Raw genomic sequence first — 23,924 nt, 5'->3', positions numbered from 1 at the left:
CCTTAGGTGCAGGTGGTTCCTGTTCCCCTTGGGTTCTCACTGTGGTGGTTCACCAGGGGAGCAGCTCTCTTGAGGGGTCCAGCCAGTAAGGCAGGCAGGCCTGTTCCTCCTGTGGGGCCGGGTGCCACTGGGTAGTGCTCTGGTCCTGGTCCTCCTTGCTGCTTGTGGGGCGCATGTGGTGGGCCATGCAATGTGAATGGAGGCCATCACCCTTTTCAGACAAGTGCCTCCACTCCCCCCAATCTCTGCCATGAGGCAGCACAGGCTTTGCTCACCCCAGGCTTCCCACACTGCGAACTACACCGCCCAGCCCAAGCCCAGCTGGGAATGGTGCCTCTTGGGCTTCTGTGGGCAGAAGGGGAGATAGTGGGTGGGGGATGACGCAATGGGTGAGAAAGCCCCCTCCAGGGTCCCAAGAAGGAGCCTCCGGTGCTGGGCCTCCAAGTCTCCCCAACTGCTGCCCCTTAAGTGTGCAGTGGTGCAGTGCAACTGCCAAGGCTTGGGCAGAACCCCTTGCCTATGCATCAGGGGAAAAGTGCTGATGCCCGCTAAACTTTTGCTGTCGGGAATATTTCCAACATTAACTTATTTTGTTGCTTAAGAACCTCTGCCATCCTTGTCAGACTTTCTCATTTGCATAAAAGTAAAACTGTGCAAATAGAACTTCTGCCTTGTTTCAGAACCTACCTGGACCTCGACCTTCTCCCCCAGGTGGCCCTCCTCCCCCACCCAGGGCCCCGCAGCACCACCTACCTGGGCTGCCTGCACTGGAGCCAACTCTGCAGCGGGCGGCAGGGAGACCGGAGTCAGCTGCGCAGGCATCTGCCCTGCGGACTGAGGTAGATGAGCAGAAATCTGTTCTGGAACTTGGAGTAAAGTACCCACAGGGTGCGTGGTTGAAAACAGCTGTAACAAAAACACACAGGCAGTGCTGAGCCGTGTCTGCGACCTAGACCACAGCTCACTGCAACGCTGGACTCTTAACCCATTGAGCAGGCCAGAGATTGAACCTGCATCCCCATGGATTCTAGTCAGGTTTGTTAACCACTGAGCTGCATTAGAAGCCCCTGTTTTTAAGAACTTTTTGAGGTGTAATTTATGTCCCATCAAATTCACCAATTGTAAGTACACAATTCAATGGTTTTTAGAAAAGACTGGGAGTTAACACCACAGTTAACTCCCAATCCCACACTTAGCCCCTAGGCAACCACTGATCCACCCTCTGTCTCTACCAATATGCCTTTTTCCAAACAAAAGAAACAACGTATAAACAAAATCATACAATGTATGTTCTTTTGTGTCTGGCTTCTTTCATTTAGCAGTTTTTTGATTCAGTCATGTTGTAGCAGATATAAGTAGTTCCCTTTTTCCCCCTTCTTTGGGTTCACCGTATCACATTTATTTTAACACTACCATCTTTTTTTTTTCTTTTTTGGCCGCCCAGTGGTATGTGGAGTTCCCAGGCCAGGGATCAGGCTGGGAACTGAACCTATGTCTCAGTGCTCGTAAGACACCCCTAATCCCACCGCACCACAGCAGCAATTCCATGTTTATTTTAAACTGCATTTATTCTATCCCCTTTGCCTAGCAAAACAGCACCTATAAAATACAAACTTAAGTTATGAAGTACGAAATAACAGAAGTAACATACTTTTATGTTAGGGACCCTCCATTACTTACAGAAAAAGAAAATCAACCAATGATTCCTTAACTTATCTGAAATGCTGTTTGAAATGGATGTGAAGCTTTATAATTAACATAAACATTAAATATTACTTTGGGCGTTTGAAATATTTCATACATTTTAATTATGTAATAGGAAAAAAAGATTGATTCTGAGCATAAAACAAGATATTCAAAATTTTAAGTTAGTGGGGAAAACAAAATCAATGCAACAGCCAAAATTTAGAGTTAAAGGAGGAAAAAATTAAAAGGGCAAAGAGAGGTCTAACAGCTGTTATTAAAGTAATATCAAAGAAACAAAGAAGTAGAAAGTTCCCATTGTGGCTCAGAGAGTTAAGAACCCATCACAGCGTCCATAAGGATGAGGGTTCAATCCCTGGCCTCACTCAGTGGGTTAACTATCTGGCATTGCTGCAAGCTGCGACAGGTTGTGGATACAGCTCAGATCTGGTGTTGCTGTGGCTGTGGTGTAGGCTGGCAGGTGTAGCTCCAATGCAATCCCTAGCCTGGGAATTTCCATGTGCCGCAGGTGCAGTCGATCAAGTTAAAAAAGGGAAAAGAAAAAAAAAAGAAAGAGAGACAAGGAAGTAAAATTTTGTGTTCACTTAGCTTCATAGGAAACCAAAAGTTACTAACTGGCTCTGGTTTTTGGTAGAAAAACAGAACTTTAAGATTAATTTTGAGGAGTACCCATTGTGGCTCAGCGGAAACAAAACTGACTAGCATCCAGGAGGATGCAGGTTTGATCCCTAGCCTCGCTCAGTGGGTTAAGGATCCAGTGTTGCTGTGAGCTGTGGTGTAGGTTGCAGACGCGGTTCGTATCCAGTGTTGCTGCGGTGTAGGCTGGTGGCTACAGCTCTGATTCGATCCCTAGCCTGGGAACCTCCATACACTGCAGATGGTGTGGCCCCAAAACACACATACACACACACACACAAAAGATTTTTTTTTTAAATGTTTATAATTATCAGCACTATTTAAAAAAAGACAGTGGCCTCCAAACTGCATGCACATATATGTTTAGCTCTAAAACAGAAAGGTTATACAATACAAAGTAATGAGAGGATGTGAAGAGACTGGAACTTTGTGCACTGCAGATTGGAATGTAAAATAGTACAGCCATTATGGAAAACAATACGGTGGTTCCTCAAAAAAATTAAAAATAGAACTATCATATAATCCAGCAATTCCCTTCTGAGTATAGCCCCAAAAGAACTGAAAGCAGGAACTCAAACAAGTACTTGTACAGCCAAGTTCATTGCAGCATTACTCACAAGGGCCAAAAAGTAGAAGAAACCCTAATGTCCATTAACAGATAAATGGGTACGCAAATGTGGCACACACACACGTATTATTCAGCGTTAAAAAGGAAACAAAGAGGAAATGTTACACAGATGACCCTTGAGGGCATTATACCAGTTAGGAAAATGCAAGATGCCAGTTAGGAAAGGACAAATACTCTATGATTCTACTTATACGAGGTACCTAGAGTAGTCAAATTCAGAGTCAGAAAGTAGAACGGATGTTGCCAGAGGCTGGGGGGAGAAGAGAATGGGGAGTCACTACTTAATAGGTACAGAGTTTCATTTTACAAGGTGAAAAGAATTCTGGAGATGGCTGGTGCTGACGGTTGTACAACACTGTGAATGTACTTTAATGCCAGTGAACTGCATACTTAAAAAATGGTTAAGACGGTTAATTTTATGTTATGTGTATTTTATCATAACTTATTATTAGTAGGCTCTCCTATCACACTGAGGCAATAACTATAGATATCAGAATCTATTTGACAAGAGAAGAGGCCAAGGAAAAAGGTGGCATATGACAAATTCCTGGACAGATTAATACACAAAGCCTACTTTCCACTTAAGCAGCCTAAGATAAAAACAGCACTTCATAAAATCAAGCAAGAAAGGAAGAACATTCTGTCTGGGTCCTTAGGCCAACTTTAAAAATTAGTGCAGTGGCACCACTTTACTGCAAAGGTCCATTCAAACTCAGAATCGATACTGGTAAATTTTTTTTTTTTTTTGGCTGCACCTGCGGCATGTGGAAACTCCTGGGCCAGGCATTGAATTCAAGTCGCACTGTGACTTATACCACAGCTGTGGCAATGCCAGATCCTTAACCCGCTGTGCCACAGCAGGAACTCCTCCAATAAAATCTGACTGGCATAAATTCTCATTTCCATTTGGGTACATACCAAAAAATGTGCTTAATGTTAAAACCAAACCAAAACAAAAAAAGCACACATACTTTAACGATTCAATAATCATATCTACTTACCTCAGAATTTGTTAATGACTCTTTCACTCTGGGAGACTAAAAAAAATACAAAAAAAGGAGGCTTGTTAACTTTGACAACTCAGGTTACTTGTAGTCAGTTCCAAACTGCATGCATGGAATGCTGAAATGCAAGTCAACTCCATTTCATTCTGATCAAGCAAGAAAGGAAGAACATTCTCATTCTTTAACTCATTGGTAATTCTAGTGAGAGTTTTCTGGAAAAAGAAAGCTGTCATGATACTACTGTATTCTTTGTTCAGGTAGCCTCTAATACATCAATATACTTATGCTATTTTAAGAGTTCTGAACTTGAGGTTCATAAGCAAACATAATGAGACTAATTTCTCAGGCAGTATGGAGATCACATTCTTCAAAGTATAATTCTTTCTACTAATCATCAACATATTAAATGCATAGTATCTCAAACCAATGTAAACATTCAAGGTAATTATCCAATACATTCTCAAAGCAGAGTAATTCTGATTATGGACTTTAATGAAGAAATCTTTTTTTTTTTTTTTTTGTCTTTTTAGGGCTGCAACCAAGGCATATGGAAGTTCCCAGGCTAGGGGTTGAATTGGAGCTGCAGCTGCCGGCCTACGCCACAGTCACAGGCAAGGCTGGACCCAAGCTGCGTCTCCCACCTACACCACAGCTCAGAGCAATGCCGGATCCTTTAACCCACTGAGGGAGTCCAGGGATTAAACCTGTGTCCTAATGGATACTAGTTGGGTTCGTTAACCGCTGAGCCTTGATGGTAATTCCTAACGCAGAAATCTTAAGCCAAAATTGAAATACCAATTATAATCTTTCATTTGAAAAATCTAAGCTAAATTGATTTAGTAAATCTTAAATTAGTAGTAATTCTGGAGCAATGTCTATTTAGATCTTCTCACCATTTTTCAGTTGCACTGTTTTCTGATATAAAGCTGTATGACCTGTTTGTACATTTTGGAGATTAATCCCTTGTCAGTTGCTTCATTTGCAAAGATCTCCAATTCTGTGGGCTATCTTTCGTATTTTTTATGGTTTCCTTTGCTGTGCAAAAGTTTTTTTGTTTTTGTTTTTTTTTTTGCTTTTTTAGGGCTGTTCCCAAGGCATATGGAGATTCCCAAGCTAGGGGTCCAATTGGAGCTACAGCTGCTGGCCTACACCACAGCCACGCAGGATCCAAGCCATGTCTGCAACCTATACCACAGGTCAAGGCAACGCCAGATCCTTAAACCACTGAGTGAGGCCAGGGATCAAACCTCCAACCTCATGGTTCTTAGTTGGATTTATTGCTGCTGCACCACTGCGGGAACTCCCTGAAAAAGCTTTTAAGTTTAATTAGGTCCTGTTTGGTTATTTTTGTTTTTATTTTCCTTAGGAAGTGAATCAAAAAAGACAATGCTGCAATTTATGTCACAGAGTGTTCTGCCTATGTTTTCCTCTAAGAGTTTTAAAGTATTCAGCCTTACATATAGGTTTGTAATCTATTTTGAGTTTATTTTTGTGTATGGTGTAAAAACACAAGTTAGTAGAAATTCTCAATATAGGCACTAGGGAATACAAATACCAACAAGTGTCAATTTATGATAAGTTCTACCAGGTATAAATTTAGACTTCTTATAAAGGTCAGTTTAGGTTTTTAAAATTTTTATTACCATTTTATTAAGAAGACTCAAGATTCAGGCAATAGCTAATGTATATATAAAAGTATATGGCCAACACAAAATCTTTTACAAAAAACTTCATATTTGGAAATAATTTTAAACATAGAGAACAGTTAGAATAAGAGCAATACAAAGAATACTGCTATACTCTTTACCCAGATTTACCCATTACTAACCTTTTCCCTCACTACTTTTTTAGTGCTTCCTCCTTTTTAATATATATATAATATATATATATAAAATACATATATATAAAAAATCAATTCTGTACCATTTGAGAATGAGATACATATAATCATAGCTGTTTACCACCGCATAGTCACTATTTCTTTCTTTTCCTCTTTTTTTTTGGCTGCACTTACAGCATGTGGAAGTTCCCAGGTCAGGGATTGAAGCAGTGATCCAAACCACTGCAATGACATCAGATCCTTAACCTACTGAGCCTCAAGGGAACTCCCAGTATTTCTTTCTTTCTTTCTTTTTTTTTTTTTTGCCTTTTCTTGAGCCACTTCTGTGGCACATGAGGTTCCCAGGCTAGGGGTCTAATTGGAGCCGTAGCCACCGGCCTATGCCAGAGCCACAGCAATGTGGGATCCAAGCCTTGTCTGCAACCTACACCACAGCTCACGGCAACACCAGATCCTTAACCCACTGAGCAAGGGCAGGGATCGAACCCGCAACCTCATGGTTCCTAGTCAGACTCGTTAACCACTGCACCACGACGGGAATTCCAACCCCCAGTATTTCTTAAGAATAGGGATAGTCTCCTACATAACTTCACACAACTAAAGTTATCAAATTCAATAAGTTTTAACAATAACACTCTAATTTAATAATCCAACTTTTCCAATGACTTCCTAATATCCTTTAGAACCTTTGTTGTTCTAGTTCAGGATGCTGTCTGGTATTATGTACTGAAGTTAGTCATCATGTCTCTCTAGATTTTTTTTTTAAATAGCTGTACCCATGGTATATGGAAGTTCCTGGACCAGGGACTGAGTCCAAGATGCAGCTGCAACCTACACAACAGCTGTGGCAACAGAAGACCCTTTAACTCACTGTAATGGGCCATGGATCGAACCTGAGCCTCCTCAGTGACCCAAGCTGCTGCAGTTGGATTCTTAAGCCATCATGCCACAGCAAGAACTCCTGCATTTTTTCAGTTTGGCACATAATCATTGCTCTTGCCTACTACACACTCCACTTGAATAGAATATTCCTAGCTTGTGGTCTGTCTGTTCCCTCGTGTTTCAGACTTAAATGAATTCTGCATAGTGATGGATCCTTCCTATGGTATCATATCTTAGGCAGCCACACATTCCTCTGCCCCTCATATGTGATGCTAATTTTAGTCGCCTAGCCAAAGTATTTTCCAGTTTCTCAGGTATGCAGTAGCTATTTTTTCCCCATGCAACTAATGGGCAATCTGTAGAGAGACAACTTAAGACTTTGTAAATATTCTGTTCCTACATATTTATCAATCACTGATGATACTTGTCCAATTCAATCTTTACAATTGTTTTATGATAACTGTGAAATGATGAATTTCCCCATTCATTCCTACATTTACCAGTCAGCACTGGTGGGTTTACTGTAATAAAAAGTCATCCCGTTTCCCCCATTTACTCATATATCTAATTATCACTGGCATAAACATATAGATTTCTTTTTAAATAATTTATAACCACAATTGATTTTGGTGGTTAAATTATCCCTAATTTGGCCAGTGGGAGCTCCTTCAACCCGACTCTTACATTATTAAGAACTTTTCTTTAAATAAAAAATTTTTCTTTCTGTCAAAAGAAGACACTCCAGATTTATCATGTGGTATCCTGCTTACACTCTGGAAATCAGACATTTCTCTAATGAGCCCCTGTTTGTTTAGTAGAGAATGACATTAGAAACCAAGATTTTGGCATAAGGCGTGCTTACTGTTACTGCTTTCCAGATGCTCTGCATATCTGATAATCTTTGTTTGGATGCCAGACACTGAATTTTACCTTGTTGCATGCTGATAATTTTGTATTTCTATAAATCTTCTTAAGCTTTGTTCTAGAATACAGTAATGTTACTTGGAAGTGGTTTAATCCTTCTGGATCCTGTTTTGATGAGCTGTTAGTTGGCTCTAGAGCAGTATTCAGTCTAGGGCACCACATTATACCCCATCTCTGAGAACTCTACCAAATACCCTGTGAATTATAAATTTCTCCAGTTTAGCTGGTGGGAATAGGTACTGTGCCTGGCTTTGTGTGAGTGCTCCAAATGGGTAGTAGTCTGGATATAGTCTGCTAAATACTCAATGCTCTAAGCTTCTTTCTCTGTGTAGCTCTCTCCTCTCTGGTACTCTACTTTTTCAATTTTATCTGCCTTGATCTCTTACCTCTATTTACTCAACTAAAGAAAACACTTCCCAAGCCATAATGAAGAAAATAACCAATCAAATAAAACTGCCCCCAAACCAACATGGATGTTAGAATTGGCAGCAAAGACATTAAAATAATTATAATTGGAGTTCCCATCTTGGCTCAGCAGAAACAAATCTGACTATCCGTGAGAACGAGGGTTTGATCCACGGCCCCACTCAGTGGGTTGAGGATCTAGTGTTGCCATGAGCTGTGGTGTAGGTGGCAGACACAGCTCAGATCCCAAGTTACTGTGGCTGTGGCAGAGGCCAGCAGCTGCAGCTCCAATTTGACTCCTAGCCTGGGAACTTCCATATGCTTCAAGTGTGGCCCTAAAAAGCAATAAAATAAAATAAAATTAAATTAAAATAAAACTATATTACATATCCTCAAAAAGTTAGAGACCTTGAAGATGCAAAAACCAACACCAATCAAGCTTCTAGAATATAACAACCAAAAATCACCATATCAAAATTTTAGTATGAGGTCTGAGATAGAAAACAGAAAGACTGGATGGGATTAGTAGCAGATTTACACTGCAGAAGAAAAGATCAATGAATTTGTTTATTTATTTAGTCTTTTTAGGGCAGTACCCGTGGCATGTGGAAGGTCCTGGGCTGGAGTCTATTCAGAGCTGTAGCTGCTGGCCTACAACACAGCCACAGCAATGCCAGATCCTTAACCTACTGAGCAAGGTCAGGGATTGAACCTGTGTCCTCATGGATTCTAGTCAGATTCATTTCCACTAAGCCATGACGGGAACTCCATGATTAATGAATTTAAAGTCTAGCAATAGAAATTATGCAAAATGAAACTGAAGAAAAATTTTAAGGCCAATTAATAACCCTACAATTGCCTCTAAGTGGTCAAGTGAAGAGTTGTATATCTCTCCCTATTTATTTATTTATTTATTGCTTTTTACGGCTGCACCTGCAGCATAATGGAAATTCTCAGCTAGGGGTCGAATTGGAGTTGCAGGTGCTGGCCTACACCATAGCCACAGCAACACAGGATCTGAGACACATCTTCAACTTATGCCACAGCTTGCAGCAACTCCAGATCCTTAACCCACTGAGCCAGGCCAGGGATTGAACCCATGTCCACATGGTTACTAGTCAGGTTTGTTACTGTTGAGCCACAACAGGAACTCCCATAGGTCTCTCACTTAATTTTTTTTTTTTTTTTTTTTTTTTTACTATTTCTTTGGGCCGCTTCTGCGGCATATGGAGGTTCCCAGGCTAGGGGTCGAATCAGAGCTGTAGCCGCCGGCCTACGCCAGAGCCACAGCAACGCTGGATCCGAGCCGCGTCTGCAACCTACACCACAGCTCACGGCAACGCCGGGTCGTTAACCCACTGAGCAAGGGCAGGGACTGAACCCGCAACCTCATGGTTCCCAGTCGGATTCGTTAACCACGACGGGAACTCCGGTCTCTCACTTTAAATCAAAAGCTAGAAATGAGGAATCTTAGTGAGGAAGGCACGTTTAAAGCCCAAACAGGCCCAAAGCTAGGGCTTCTGCACCAAAAATAAAAGTTGTGAATGCAAAAGAAAAGTTCTTGAAGGAAATTAGAAGTACTACTCCAGTGAACACAGAAATGATTTAAAAAAACAAAGGAGTTCCCTGCTGGCTGAGTGGGTTAAGGATACAGCATTGTCGCTGCTGCGGCACGGGTTTGATTCTTGGCCAGAGAACTTCTGAATGCCATGGGTGAAGCCTTAAAAAAAAATCAAAAGACTTAAAAGAAAACAGCTTTATTGCTGACTGCAGAAAGCTTCTGTGGTTTAGATAAAAGATCAAACCCACCACAACATTCCCTTAAACCAAAGCCTAATCCAGAGTAAAGCCCTAACTTTCTACAATTTTATGAAGGCTGTGAGGTGAGGAAGCTGTAGAAGAAAAGTTTAAAGCTAACAGAGGTTGGTTTGTGAGACTGAAGGAAAGAAGCCATCTCCATAACATCAAAGTGAAAGGTGAAACAGCAAGTGCAGATGGAGAAGCTGCAGCAAGTTAAACAGGTCTCTAGCTAGGATAATTAATGAAGATGGCTACACTAAACAATAGATTTTCATTGGAAACAAAATTGCCTTCCATTGGAAGAAGAGGCCATCTAGGACTTTCATAGCTAGAGAGAAGTCAATGCCTGGCTTCTAAGCTTCAAAGGACAGGCTGACACTCTCCTGCAGGGGGCTAATGCAGCTGGTGACTTTGAGTTGAAACCAACACTCATTTACCATTCTGAAAATCCTAGGGCTCTTAAGAATTATGCTTAATCTACTCTGCCTGATCTCTTTAAGTGGAACAAAAGAGCCTGGATGACAGCACATCTGTTTACAATGTGGTTTTACTGACTATTTTAAGCCCACTGGTGAGAGTACTGCTCAGAAAATCAGATTCCCTTCAAATTTGACTGATCATTGACAATGCACCTGGTTACTCAAGCGCTCTGATGATTTAAAAGATTAACATTTCCATATCTGCTAATACAACATCCATTCTGGAGCCCATAGTTCAAGTCTTATTATTTAATAAATACATTTTGTAAGGCAAGAGCTGCCCCAGTGATTCCTCCGACAGATATGGGCAAAGTCAAAAGAAAATCTTCTGGAAGGATTCACCATTCTAGATGACATTCAGAACATTTGGAATTCATGTGCAGAGGTAAAATGATCAATATTAACAGGATTCTGGAAGAAGTTACCCAGGGATAACTTTGACGGGTTCAAGATTTTGGTGGAGGAAGCAGCTGTGGATGTGGTGGAAATAGCAAGAGAACTAGAATTAGAAGTGGAGCCTGAAGATGTGACTGAACTGGTGCCATCTCATGATAAAACTTTAAAGGATGAGGGATGGAAATGCTATATAAAATTTGGTTGTGACGATCACTCTACAACTATAAACGTAAAAAAATTTATTGAGTAATTAAAAAAATAAAAATGAAATGATAATTAAAAAATTTTAGCATTCCCATTGTGCTTTTTCCTTAAAATGCTTTTTATAAATCAGTTCATTTAACTCTCACAACTCTGTGAAATCCGAGCTGCAGTTGTGACCCAAGAAACAGTTGCAACCTAAGTGGCAGCTGTGGCAATGTTGGATCCTTAACCCACTGTGCTGGGCTGGGGATTGAACCTAGGTCCCAGTGCTCCCAAGACACTGCCGATCTCGTTGCACCACAGTGGGAACTCCAGTAAAGTATCTTTAAAGTATGTACATTGTTTTTTTAGACATAATGCTATTATGTGTATAGTTTATACGTAATAAATGTGGAAAACCAAATAATTTGTGTGACTCATTCTACTGTGGTATTTGCTTTATTGAGGTGATATGGAATCAAACCTGCAATATCTTCTAAGGTATGCATGTACTGAAAGAAAAAGCCTATCAATCTAGAATTCCTCTACTCAGCTAACAAATCTTTTCAAAATACAGGTGAAATAGGGGATATTTTCAGATATAACATTTAAAGAAATCATTGCCAGCAGATCCACACCACAAAACTATTAAGTGGAATTCATCTGCAGAAGGAAAATGATATATAGATGGAAATCTGAATCTACACAAGTCCTTATGAACATGTGAATTTTGTCAAAAGTCTTTTTCAGGCTGTATAAAAATTAAGAATATAATTTTTTTCAACTTTGGTCTATTAATACTACAAAATTTCCTAATATTGAACCATCCTTATATCACACCACACTCGATTACGGTACATTAAAAGATAGTGTAATTCAACTCAGTGTTAAAAGACTCTCTTTTTCATAAAGTATACATGGTATCAAAAATGGCTATAAGGATAATATGAGAAATAATGGATAATACAAGAAAATCAAAAAGCTACTTATTCTGTGTACAGAGTACATATCATCTTTTTCTTTTCTTTTGGCCGCCCTGCAGCATATGGAGCTCTCAGGCCAGGGATCAGATCTGAGCCACAGCCTCAAACTAAGCAGCAGATGTGGCAACGCCAGATCCTTAACCTATGTGCTGGTTCAGGGATCAAACCCACGTTCCAGCACTCCCAAGATACTACTGATCCTGTTGTGCCACACTGGGAGCTCTGAGAGTATATCATTTTCTATGCAGCTTAGACACCAGTGTATTAGGTTATAAAAAGGCTACGGTGGAGTTCCCTTCACGGATCAGTGGTTAACTGATCCATGAGGTTTCGGGTTCAATTCCTGGCGTTGCTCAGTGGGTTAAGGATCTGGCGTTGCCATGAGCTGTGGAGTAGGTCAGATGAGGCAGAATCTGGTGTTGCTGTGGCATAGGCCAGTGGCTATAGCTTCAATGAGACCCTGAGCCTGGGAACCTCCATATGCCACGGGTGAGGCCCTTAAAAAAAAAAAAAAAAAAAAAGCTATTGTAAGTATTGCAAAACCACCAAACTTTAAACAACTAAATTTCTGTTGTAGATAGAGAATAGTAATCAGATACTGAAAAGCTATTGTTTACCTTTCTAAATATTATTTGTTGGTGTGAGAAAAAGCATCATTGTCTCTCTCATGGGAAGCTAGAACAACAAGGTTCATGTAAATCTATCTCCCTCCGGCCACTTCAATGTAACATTACAAGAGAACATAAATTCGGAGCTCCCGTCGTGGCTCAGTGGTTAACGAATCCGACTAGGAACTATGAGGTTGCGGGTTCAATCCCTGGCCTTGCTCAGTGGATTAAGGATCCGGTGTTGCTGTAAGCTATGCTGTAGGTTGCAGACGTGGCTCGGATCCCGCGTTGCTGTGGCTGCGGCATAGGCCAGAGGCTACAGCTCCAATTAGACCCCTAGCCTGGGAATCTCCATATGCCATGGGTGCAGCCCTAGAAAAGGCAAAAAACCAAAAAAAAAAAAAAAGAGAGAGAGAGAATAAGAGAATATAAATTCAGAGAGGAATCATACAAAAAAGGAAGGCTGCCATAGTCTCACTTCCATAAAGAAAAAAAGTCACAATCGTATACAAACGAATGTTTACATTTATTACCTTTTGAAGAGCTTTTTCAAAGCAAGAGCTTAAAAAAATTTTTGTCAATTTTCATTGGCAAAGTCTTTGAAAACTTGGTTCTCCTAAAGGACTAGTCTCAAAGACTTCATTTGAAAATAAGAACAACAAATATTCAATGCTGATCAGCAAGTCCTAACCACCATCACAGAGCAGATTCTAAAAGAAGGCAGAGATATACCACCTGACCACGACTCATCCCACAAAAAGGTTCTTAGTGGTCAAAGCTATGATGCCTCAAATATTTCCTATACACATTTCTATTCTTGGCAATGAGTCCTAACAATCAACTTGAGGAATTTAATGCTATATAAGAGTGATGAATTAAAACAAGACCCTTGTCTACAATGCTTTTAGCAAAAAGTAATACACACACACACACACACACTGCAGGATATACCAACTGAAGAAGAGGTGCATAGTTCCTCTTCAGGTAGAAGGTTACTTTCAAGTTCACTAATCTTCTCTTCTGCAGTGTTTAATCAGTCAATAATCACATCCAGTCTGTTTTCATCTCAGACATTATAGGTTTCATCTCTCAATCTAGGTCATTGTTATATACCCTAAATATTATCAAACAGATAGGCCAGTCCCCTTTTCCATTTAGAATTACTTGGGCTCCTATTAACAAGTTGTTCAAGGAAATGTGTCCATATTTTTTATATTTTAGCTGGTTAAACTGAACAGAACCACAGAATGTAGTATTACCTCAGAGGCTTCAGTCAAGCAGGTAGAACTCTAGCTGAAGCACATAGTTTAACAAAACTTACCCTGAGTTGTGAAATTGCTGCTTTCCCTTCCTCACTTTCTTCATCAAATTCATCATCACTCCACTCCCAGCCACCATCTTCTGTCTTATGAAGACGGCCACTGGAACCCGGTACTCTCCGAACCTGTTCGTTGGGAAGAGAGACATGGACTCTGGCAGTATTTGACACTTACTATATATAAGAGTCAACCATATTTCTCTCTCTTTCTATAACTTCAACACAGTAAGCAGATAACAATCTTCCCCACAAATAAGTTGTCCCATAAAAATTCACACCCTCCATCTTTCACTTGCTTTCTGTTCATAATCTCCACTATTTATCTTTATTCACAACCAATGACTTTCCCTATATTTCTATACTCTGAGCCTGAACATCATACAAATCCTTCTTCCTATATTTCTATACTCTGAGCCTGAACATCATACAAATCCTTATGTGAAGTCACAGGTCAAATCTAATTAATGGTTTCAAATCCTGAGACATTAAAAAAGAATGGAGGGGTTCAGCCCCCAAATAAACTCAAGATAAAGAAGATTCTGCCTTTTTTCCCTCCAACTTCAAAGTCACAATTATACTTGTATAGTGTTTCAAGAGTACTACAGCTGTGAAAGACTTGTTAAGAAAAAAAAAATTTTTGCATCCCCAAAGGCAACCACTTTTAATTCATTTTATCCTTTTGGAATTTACAGTTATTTCTCTAAGTAATTTTTTATTACCCCTTGATTTTTTGGTTTTAGGAATTATCTATTGGATTTCTCACTACAGAAGAGAGAATTTAACCCTATTATCAATCCCCTTGTCTTTTTTTCAAGACACAATGGTTTTTTTTTGTTGTTTTTTGTGTTTGTTTTCTTTAAGGGCTGAAATCAGAGCTACAGCTGCTGGCCTACGCCACAGCCACAGCAACATGTGATCTGAGACGCATCTGCAACCTACACTACAGTTCACGGCAATGCCGGATCCCAGACCCTCTGGGCAAGGCCAGGGATTGAGCCCACATGTTCATGGATACTACTCGGATTTGCTTCCGCTGCACCTCAAAGGGAACTCCCAATATATTGTAATTTTGGTTAAATCAATACTCAATGTTTACATAACATCATGAATATAAACTATACAGCTGAACCTTATTACATGTTATAATTACTTTTCTTCCCTGCATAACTTTTTTTTCTTGCTTCTTAGGGCAGCACCTGTGGCATGTGGAAGTGCCCCACACAAATTGGAGCTAAGTTGCCAGCCTATGCCACAGCCATAGCAATGTGGGATCTGAGCCTCATCTGCAACCTACACCACAGCTCAAGTCAATGCCAGATCCTTAATCCACTGAACAAGGCCAGGGATCCAATGCGCATCCTCATGGATACTAGTGGGGCTTGTTACCACTGAGCCACAATGGGAACTTCCCCTGAATAACTTTATTTCTCCTGGAGTTAATACTTATTTCTTACTTGCCATATTTATCCCCAAATTCTCTCCCTGCTGTGTAAATCTTCTCTCACCATATTCATATACAGTAGGTATTCACTGGTATCATCTTCTTGAGGAAGCCTCTCACCAGAGCCTCCTGATCTGCTCCACCAGATTCACATCAGGTCTGGTACTCACTCTACCATCATTCAGAAGACCATGCTTCCTGAATCACATGACTTCCCTGTTCTTACTTTAAGCACTTTACTATTAGCATGGTGCATTTATTAAAGCCATGCATTTCTGAACATATCTTGATTCCATCCCCACACTTCATATATAGTTTGCCTGGTTAAAAAAAAAAGTCTGGGTTAGAAATCATTTTTTTCCATACTGTTGAACACACTGTTGCTCCCCTGTGATATGGCTTCCAGAGGTGCTACTGAAGTCATTATGACTTATGATCCTATCTCTGACCTTTTGATCTTCTCTGGAGGGCTACAGGATCTTTTCACCTCCAGGATTCTGATCTACCATAGTATGTGCCTGAGCCTTAGTGTATTTTCATTATTTGTCTGGGTACCTGGGCTCTTTCAATCTGGAAATTGATGAAGTTTTTTTTTTTTCCATAATTTCCTTTCTTCTGTTTTTCTCAGTTCTCTTTTTCTGGAACTCTTTTTAAAACTCAAATGTTGAACTTTCTTAAATAATTCTCTCATGTTCTCATTTTTTCTGTCATGTATCCCTTGGCCTTGTGGCTCTCTTTTCTGATAAATTTCCTCAACCCTAAAACCTATGTAATGAATTTAATGTTTTCAATTTCCAATTTTCTGGTGGTGGGGCCATTCTCTAAATGCTTAGCATTTTTTGTTTGTTGTTGTTGTTTGTTTGTTTTAATGGGCACATCTGCGGCACATGGAAGTTTCCAGGCCAGGGATGGAATCTGCGTCATAGTTCTGACCTACACTGCAGCTGCAGCAATGCTGGATCCTTTCATCCACCTCAACAGGCCAGGGAGTGAACATGAACCTCTCTAGCAGTCAGATTCTTAACCCACGGTGCCACTGTGGGATTCCTAAATGCTTCTTTTTTTTTTTTTTTTTCCTTTTATAGCCGCATGTGAAGCATATGGACATTCCCTGGCTAGGGGCTGAAACGGAGCTATAGCTGTGGCCTACACCAGAGCCACGGCAACAATGGATCCGAGTTGCCTCTGCATGCTATGCTACAACTTGCAGCAACAATGCCGGATCCTTAACCCACTGTGCAAGTCCAGGGACTGAACCTGCATTCTCACAGAGGAAATGTTGGTTCCTTAACCTTCTGAGCCCCAACAGAAACTCCAGCTGTTATGTATGTGTGTATGTGGCTGTGCCTGTGGCATGAAGAAGTTCCTGGGCTAGTTACAGCAGTGACAACAACACCATATCCTTAACCCACTAGGCCTCCAGGGAACTCCATAAAGTAATAGTTATATAGAGAAATTTCATATATGATTAATTTGACCCTTTGAAGTATTGAAATTAAATGCTTTTTAGTATACTGGGAGTTGTGAAACCATCTTCACAATCAAATTTAAATCATTCTCATCACTTCCCCAACTCCCCCCCCCCAAAAATCCCATATTCATTAGCACTCACTACCCATTTCTCTACAATTTGCTCAAGTCTGAGGCAACCAATATGCTACTCTCTGTCTCTAATACATTTGCTTATTCAGGATTTTCACATAAATGGAATAATACAATATGTCTTTCAATTAGTGTATATATATATTTTTGGTCCCACCTGTGGTATGAGAAAGTTCCTGGGCCAGGGATCAAACCTGTACAATAGCTATAACCAGAGCCATAGCAGTGAAAACGTAAGATCCTTAACCTGATAAGTCATGAGGGAACTCCAGCATGATTTTTTTTTTTGCTTTTTGCTTTTTACGGCTGCACCCCCAGCACATGGAGGTTCCTAGGCTAGGGGTTGAATTGGAGCTACAGCTGCCGGCCTACACCACAGCCACAGCAATGAGGGGTTGGAGCTGCATCTGCAACCTACACCACAGCTCATGGCAATGCCAGATCCTTAACCCACTGAGCAAGGCCAGGGATTGAACCTGCAACCTCATGGTTCCTAGTTGGATTTGTTTCCACTGTGCCATGAAAGGAACTCCACTCCAGCATTTTTTAATGGTAATCCATGTTATTGCATGTATCAATGTTTCATTCCCCCCCTTTTTTTTTTAAGGGCCGTACCTATGGCATATGGAAGTTCCCAGGCTAGGGGCCAAATCGGGGGTGTGGTTGCCAGCCTACGCCATAGCCACAGCACAGCAATGCCAGATCTAAGCTGAGTCTGTGCCACAGCTCACGGCAATGCCAGCTCCTTAACCCACTGAGTGGGGCCAAGGACTGAACTCGGGTCCTCACAGATACTAGATGGGTTCACTACCTCATTCGTTATTATTGCTGAATAAAATATTCCACTTTATAGCTATATGATATTCCATTTTATAGCTATATTCCATTTTATAGCTATATAAGATTTTATATATCCATTTATCAGTAAGTGGACATTCAGGTTATTTCCATTTTACAAATAAACCTTCCATGAACATTCATGTATGTATTTTTATGCGTACATGTTTTCAATTCTCTTGGGTATGCCTAGCAGAAACATTTCTGGCTCATATGGCAACTTTATTTAGCCTTTTGAGAAACTGCCAGACTATTTTATAAAGTGGCTGCACCATTTTCCATTCTCATCAGTAACGTGTAAGGGTTCCAATTTCTCCAAATCTTTTATCAACACTTGTTATTCTCTATCCTTTTTGTTACAGTTATCCTAAAGAACATGAAGTGGTGTCTTCATTGTTTTGTACGGTATGAAGAAACTCAAATCACTCTGGTAGTTGCAGTGATTTAACAGAGTTAATTTTTTTATATTACTCAATGAATTTATTACATTTATAGTTGTACAATAATCATCACAACCCAATTTCATAGCATGTCCATCCCAAACCCCCAGTGCATCTCTCCAACCCCTAACCTGTCTCCTTTGGAAACCATAAGTTTTTCAAAGTCTGTGAGTCAGTATCTGTTCTGCAAAGAAATACATTGTATCCTTTTTTCAGATTCTACATGTAAGTGATAGCATTTGATGTTGGTGTCTCACTGACTGACTGACTTCACTCAGCATGATAATTTCTAGGTCCATCCATGTCGCTAAAGATGCTGGTATTTCATTCCTTTTAATGGCTGAGTAATATTCCATTGTGTGTACCATATGTACATCTTCTTTATCCACTCCTCTGTTGATGGACATTTAGGTTGTTTCCATGTCTTGGCTATTGCAAATACTGCTGCAATGGACACTGGAGTCATGGTTTTCTCTGGATAGATGCCCAGGAGTGGGATTGCTGGATCAAATGGGAGTTCTATGTTTAGTTTTCTGAGGAATCTCCATACTGCTTTCCACAGTGGTTGCACCAATTTACAATCCCACCAACAGGGTAATAGGGTTCCTTTTTCTCCACACCCTCTCCAGCATTTATTGTTTATAGACTTTTTGATGATGGCCATTCTGACTGGTATAAGGTGGTACCTCATAGTGGTTTTGATTTGCATTTCTCTATGAATGATGTTGAACATCTTTTCATGTGTTTTTTGGCCATCTGTATGTTTTCTTTGGAGAAATGTTTAGATCTTCTGCCCATTTTTTGATGGGGTTGTTTGGATTTTTTGGTATGGAGCTGCAGAAGGTTTTTATAAATTTTGGAGATTAATCCCTTGTCAGTTGATTCATTTGCAAATATTTTCTCCCATTCTGTGGGTTGTCTTTCTGTTTAGGGTTTCCTTTGCTGTGCAGAAACTTTTAAATTTAATTAAGTCCCATTTGTTTATTTTTGGTTTTTTTTGACATTACTCTAAGAGGTAGATCTGAGAAGATGTTGCTGTTGTTCATTTCGGAGAGTGGCACTCTCTAAGAGTTTTATAGTGTCTGGTCTTTTATCTAGGTCTTTAATCCATTTGGAGTTTATTTTTGTGTATGGTGTTAGGGAGTGTTCTAATTTCATTCTTTTCCATGTGGCTGTCCAGTTTTCCCAGCACCACTTATTGAACAAGCTGTCCTTTCTCCATGGTATATTCTTGCCTCCTCTGTCATAGATTAGTTGGCTGTAGGTGCATGGGTTTAATTCTCGGCTTTCTCTTCTGTTCCATTGATCTGTATTTCTGTCTTTGTGCCAGTACCATATGGTTTTCAGGATTGTTGCTTTGTAGTATAGTCTGAAGTCAGGGAGCCTGATTCCTCTAGCTCCATTTTTCTTTTTCAGGATGTCTTTGGCTATTCCGGGTCTTTTGTGCTTCCAAACAAATTTTAAAATATTTTGTTCAAGTTCTGTGAAAAATGTCCTTGGTAATTTGATAGGGATTGCACTGAATCTGTAGATTGCTTTGGGTAGTATAGTCATTTTGATAATATTGACTCTTCCATCCAAGAGTGTGGTATCTCTTTCCATCTGTTTGTGTCATCTTTGATTTCTTTCATCAGAGTAAGGTCTTTTGCCTCTTTAGGTAGGTTTACTCCTAAGTATTTTATTCTTTTGGATGTTAAACGGGATTGTTTCCCTAATTTCTCCTTCTGATCTTTCATTGTTAGTATATAGAATTGCAGTTGATTTCTGTGTATTAATTTTGCATCATGTGACTTTGCCAAATTCATGGATGAGCTCTAACAGTTTTCTGGCAGAGTCCTTAGGATTCTCTAGGTATAGTACCATGTCATTTGCAAATAGTGATAGTTTTACTTCTTCCTTTCCAATTTGGATTCCTTTGATTTCTTTTACTTCTCTGATTGCTGTGGCTAGGACTTCCAAAACTATGTTGAAGGCATCCTTGTCTTGTTCCTGATCTCAGCGGGAATTCTTTCTGCTTTTCACCACTGAGCATGATGTTTGCTGTGGGTTTGTCATATATGGCCTTTATTATGTTGAGTAGGTTCCCTCAGTGCCCACTTTCTGAAGGGTGTTGGATTTTGTCAAAGGCTTTTTCTGCGTCTAATGAGAGGATCATATGCTTTTTATTCTTCAGTTTGTTAATGTGGTGTATCACACTGATTGATTTGCGGATATTGAAGAATTCTTGCATCCCTGGGATAAATCCCACTTGATCATGATGTACAATCCTGTATTGTTGGATGCAGTTTGCTAGTATTTTGTTGAGGATTTTTGCATCGATGTTCATCAGTGAAATTGGCCTGTCGTTTTCTTTTTTTGTGGAGTCTTTGTCTGGTTTTGGTATCAGGGTGATGGTGGCCTCATAGAAGGATTTTGGGAGTATCCCTTCCTCTGCAGTTTTTTGAAATAGTTTCAGAAGGAGAGGTGTTAGCTCTTCTCTAAATGTTTGATAGAATTTGCCTGTGAAGCCATTTGGTCCTGGACTTTTGTTTGTTGGAAGTTTTTTAATCACAGTTTCAATTTCAGTTCTTGTGATGGGTCCATTCATCTTTTCTATTTCATCTTGGTTTAGTCTTAGAAGATTGTACTTTTCTAAGAATTTGTCCATTTCTTCTAGGTTTTCTGTTTCATTGGCGTATAGTTGCATATAGTAGTCTCTTATGATCCTTTCTATTTCTGTGATGTCTGTTGTTACCACAGTTTAGAATTGATTCATCAACTGCGTAATATACCTTTTCCTTTTAGTTGATAGCAGAGTAATACCTAGCAGAGTGGACTAACAATATTTGCTAAAAGAATATATCAAAGAATGCTAAAGAAAGGACTGAAAGGAGTTCTCTTATTGCTCAGCAGGTTGAGATTCTGATGCTCTCACTGCAGCAGCTTGGGCTGCTGCTGTGGCATGTGTTCTATCTTTGGCCCAGACACTTCTGTATGCCATGCGCAAGGCCAAAAAAAAGAAAAGAAAAGAAAGGATTGAAAATGAGTATTACTTGGAGTTCCCGTTGTGGCTCAGCAGAAACGAATCTAACTAGCATCCATGAAGATGCGGGTTTAATTCTTGGCCTCGCTCAGTGGGTTAAGGATCAGGAGGTGCTGGGAGCTGTGGTGTAGGTCGCAGATGCAGTTCGGATCCCATGCTGCTGTGGCTGTGGTATAGGCTGGCAGCTACAGCTCCAATTCGACCCCTAGCCTAAGAACCTCCATATGGCGTGGGTGTGGCCCTAAAAAGACAAAAAAAAAAAGAAAAAAAAAGACGAGTAATACTCGTACTGTTAACAAAGTATTACTTAGATACACTTTCAAAATGTGAAAGTAAATCTACCCTAAGTAATTTCCCAGAAAAACTCAGTTAAATCCCCATTTACCTTTTTGGCTCTTTCAGAAATGGTTGGTGCTCTCTGCAATATTTTTTCTTGAAGATATTCTTTATTCTGGAGAGGAAAAATAAGTATTTTCTCTTACAAGAACTTTTTATTGAACAAAAAAGTTAACACAGAAACATTCACAATTAAAATGTGATAATAATAACTGTTTTATAAAGAAGTTTGAGAAAAGTTTCCATTCTTTTGTTCTGAATTTCATGTAATGTATCACTACCATGGCTTTATACATTGAGACAGAGCTTTAGTGTACTGTATGAGCCATCACTGATGAAAATTTTGCTTTACTGGATGTCCTTTGGAATCAGAGTCCCTCATTTCCAACTACAGTAACATCTCACTTATCAGTTATCCTTGGGAAATGAGATTACTTACTAGTTCAGTAGTAAACCCTAAAATTAGAGGTCAGTATTTTTCACATAATTTTTCACTGATTGTATTTATAATAGAAAAGTTTAACATTCACTTTTTCCTCTTACAGATTTAGCCTGACATTTAAATTTATTTATAGGAAAAATACATTTATCTTAAATACCAAAGATAATTTTACAGTACCCTTAGCAATCATTTCACCTACCATCATTCTTCCAAAAATAATCATTTCAAGATAATACAACATTTGAGGAGTGAACCTAATTTAGGTAATTGAGGAGGGTCATATGAACACATGAAATCAAAAGTCCAAATTTCCTACCTTTGCTTTTTGGAAAAATTTGTGCCTCAACAGTTCTGCTGCTGTTGGTCTAAAACCAGAAAAGAAAGTTTTTAGAGTTAATTAAAGTGTAATATGGGTTTTCATTATTCAAAATGAAAAAATGATTTCTTGAGCAGCAAGGTAAAAAACTCAGTGTACTCCACTTTCCTTAATCTGCTAAAAAGTGAAAAGGATAAACTCAGTACAGACACTGAACAGAATTTTAAAAAATCAAATAGCAATGTTCTGATAATAATTACTGTAGGTTCTTTCAAAAATTCATTAATAAAATGTTTATTTTTTTTAAAGTCAACTAATTTGGCAGAAGCAAGGAAATAAGTATGACTATTTGACATTAAATATAACATTTGCTATGTGTATTTCTTTTGTTACTAAAATTGTAAAGTGCATTAAGATAGTTGTTTACTCATAACTTTTAAATGCAAATTGCAAACAAACCCTAGCACTAACTTGGCATTTTGGTGAGATATATATAGATATATATATATATATATGATTATAAAAAATTAACCAGGAAATAGCTTATTTAGGGTATACTCTATACTAAAAAGAAGGGAGAAAGTAATTTACTCAATTCCAATCTAATACAATGGTCTGTGTATATTTTTTCTAAAGTTTATATGCAGTTCCTTCAAATATGCACCAATAATTCCCTGTGCATGTATGTATGTGATTCTTAGCCTTTCCCAAAGGTTTACATATTAGATCAAGAAGAAAAGTAAGCTTTATCTCATAGTCTACCTTTTTTCTGGATCCTTTTGAAGGCACAATGAAATCATTTTTCTAAATGACTTTCCGTATTTTTTCAGCATTTCTTTATCCTGAACACCAGTTTCCAAAGAAGGAGGATCATTCTGCAGTGTCAGCATTAAAACCTGTAAGAATTTTCAACATAATATAAACTTCTGAAGACTCATAAAGTAAATTAAATATTGTGGCTAAGATTTTCCAATAGAGACAACCTCAAAACATACAAGCAGAATTATTTTCTACAAGTTCACATCTAGGAGTTCCCATTGTGGCTCAACAGGTTAATAACCCAACCAGCATCCATAAGGATGGAGGTTCGATCCCTGGCCTTGCTCAGTGGGTTATGGATCTGGCTTTGCCACAAGCTGCAGATATAGCTCACAGACACAGCTTGGATCTGGCACTGCTATGGCTGTGGGGTAAGCTAGAAGCTGCAGCTCTGATTCAACCCCTGGCGTGGGAATTTCCATGTGCCACAGGTGTGGTTCTAAAAAGAATTTAAAAAAAGGTTCACATCTAGACAGCTGTTTTGATACTAGATTTTTTTTTTAGCTGTTTGCACATAAGTAATATCCTATAGATAGTTGGTTTCCCAGAAAATACACCTGTAAGGGCCCAACTGTATCAATGTTGTATGTCCTTCAGTTGGAATCCTTTGTGTTCTTGGCCCCATTCTTACACCAGCAACGTATCTTGGAGATATATATACATATATGTATATATATTTATTTATTATTTATTTTAATAGCAAAATTAAAAGTGTGACCTTGCTTACTTTATGTATTCATGGCTCTGTTTCAACATCACCCCTTGTAACCCGGCCTTCTCTTTCCATAACTCCTCAGAAATTTCATAGCAATCACTGATGATATCCTAGATTACACAACTACACAGTCCTCTTTCAGTTCTCATTCTTCCTGCCTTCCC

The 23,924-nt window shown here is 39.3% G+C and overlaps 1 protein-coding gene across 2 annotated transcripts in view; it reads right to left on the bottom strand.

The window, feature by feature from the left end:
• Positions 1–23,924, bottom strand: part of OXSR1 (oxidative stress responsive kinase 1) — a 96,734-nt gene that overhangs the window by 9,397 nt on the left and 63,413 nt on the right. For both annotated transcript variants that reach the window (XM_047770257.1, XM_047770261.1), the window contains exons 8-13: positions 22,989–23,122; positions 22,227–22,275; positions 21,518–21,583; positions 13,794–13,916; positions 3,970–4,005; positions 754–906 (exon numbers count right to left, since the gene is read on the bottom strand). In XM_047770257.1, the coding sequence (XP_047626213.1) occupies positions 754–906; positions 3,970–4,005; positions 13,794–13,916; positions 21,518–21,583; positions 22,227–22,275; positions 22,989–23,122 (561 nt within the window). The remainder of the gene's footprint in view (positions 1–753; positions 907–3,969; positions 4,006–13,793; positions 13,917–21,517; positions 21,584–22,226; positions 22,276–22,988; positions 23,123–23,924) is intronic.

This window comes from Phacochoerus africanus, chromosome 1 (assembly GCF_016906955.1).
Source record: "Phacochoerus africanus isolate WHEZ1 chromosome 1, ROS_Pafr_v1, whole genome shotgun sequence".
NCBI lineage: Eukaryota > Metazoa > Chordata > Mammalia > Artiodactyla > Suidae > Phacochoerus > Phacochoerus africanus.
The sequence above is the reverse complement of the archived record's forward strand: the minus strand, read 5'-3'. Positions and strand labels throughout refer to the sequence as shown.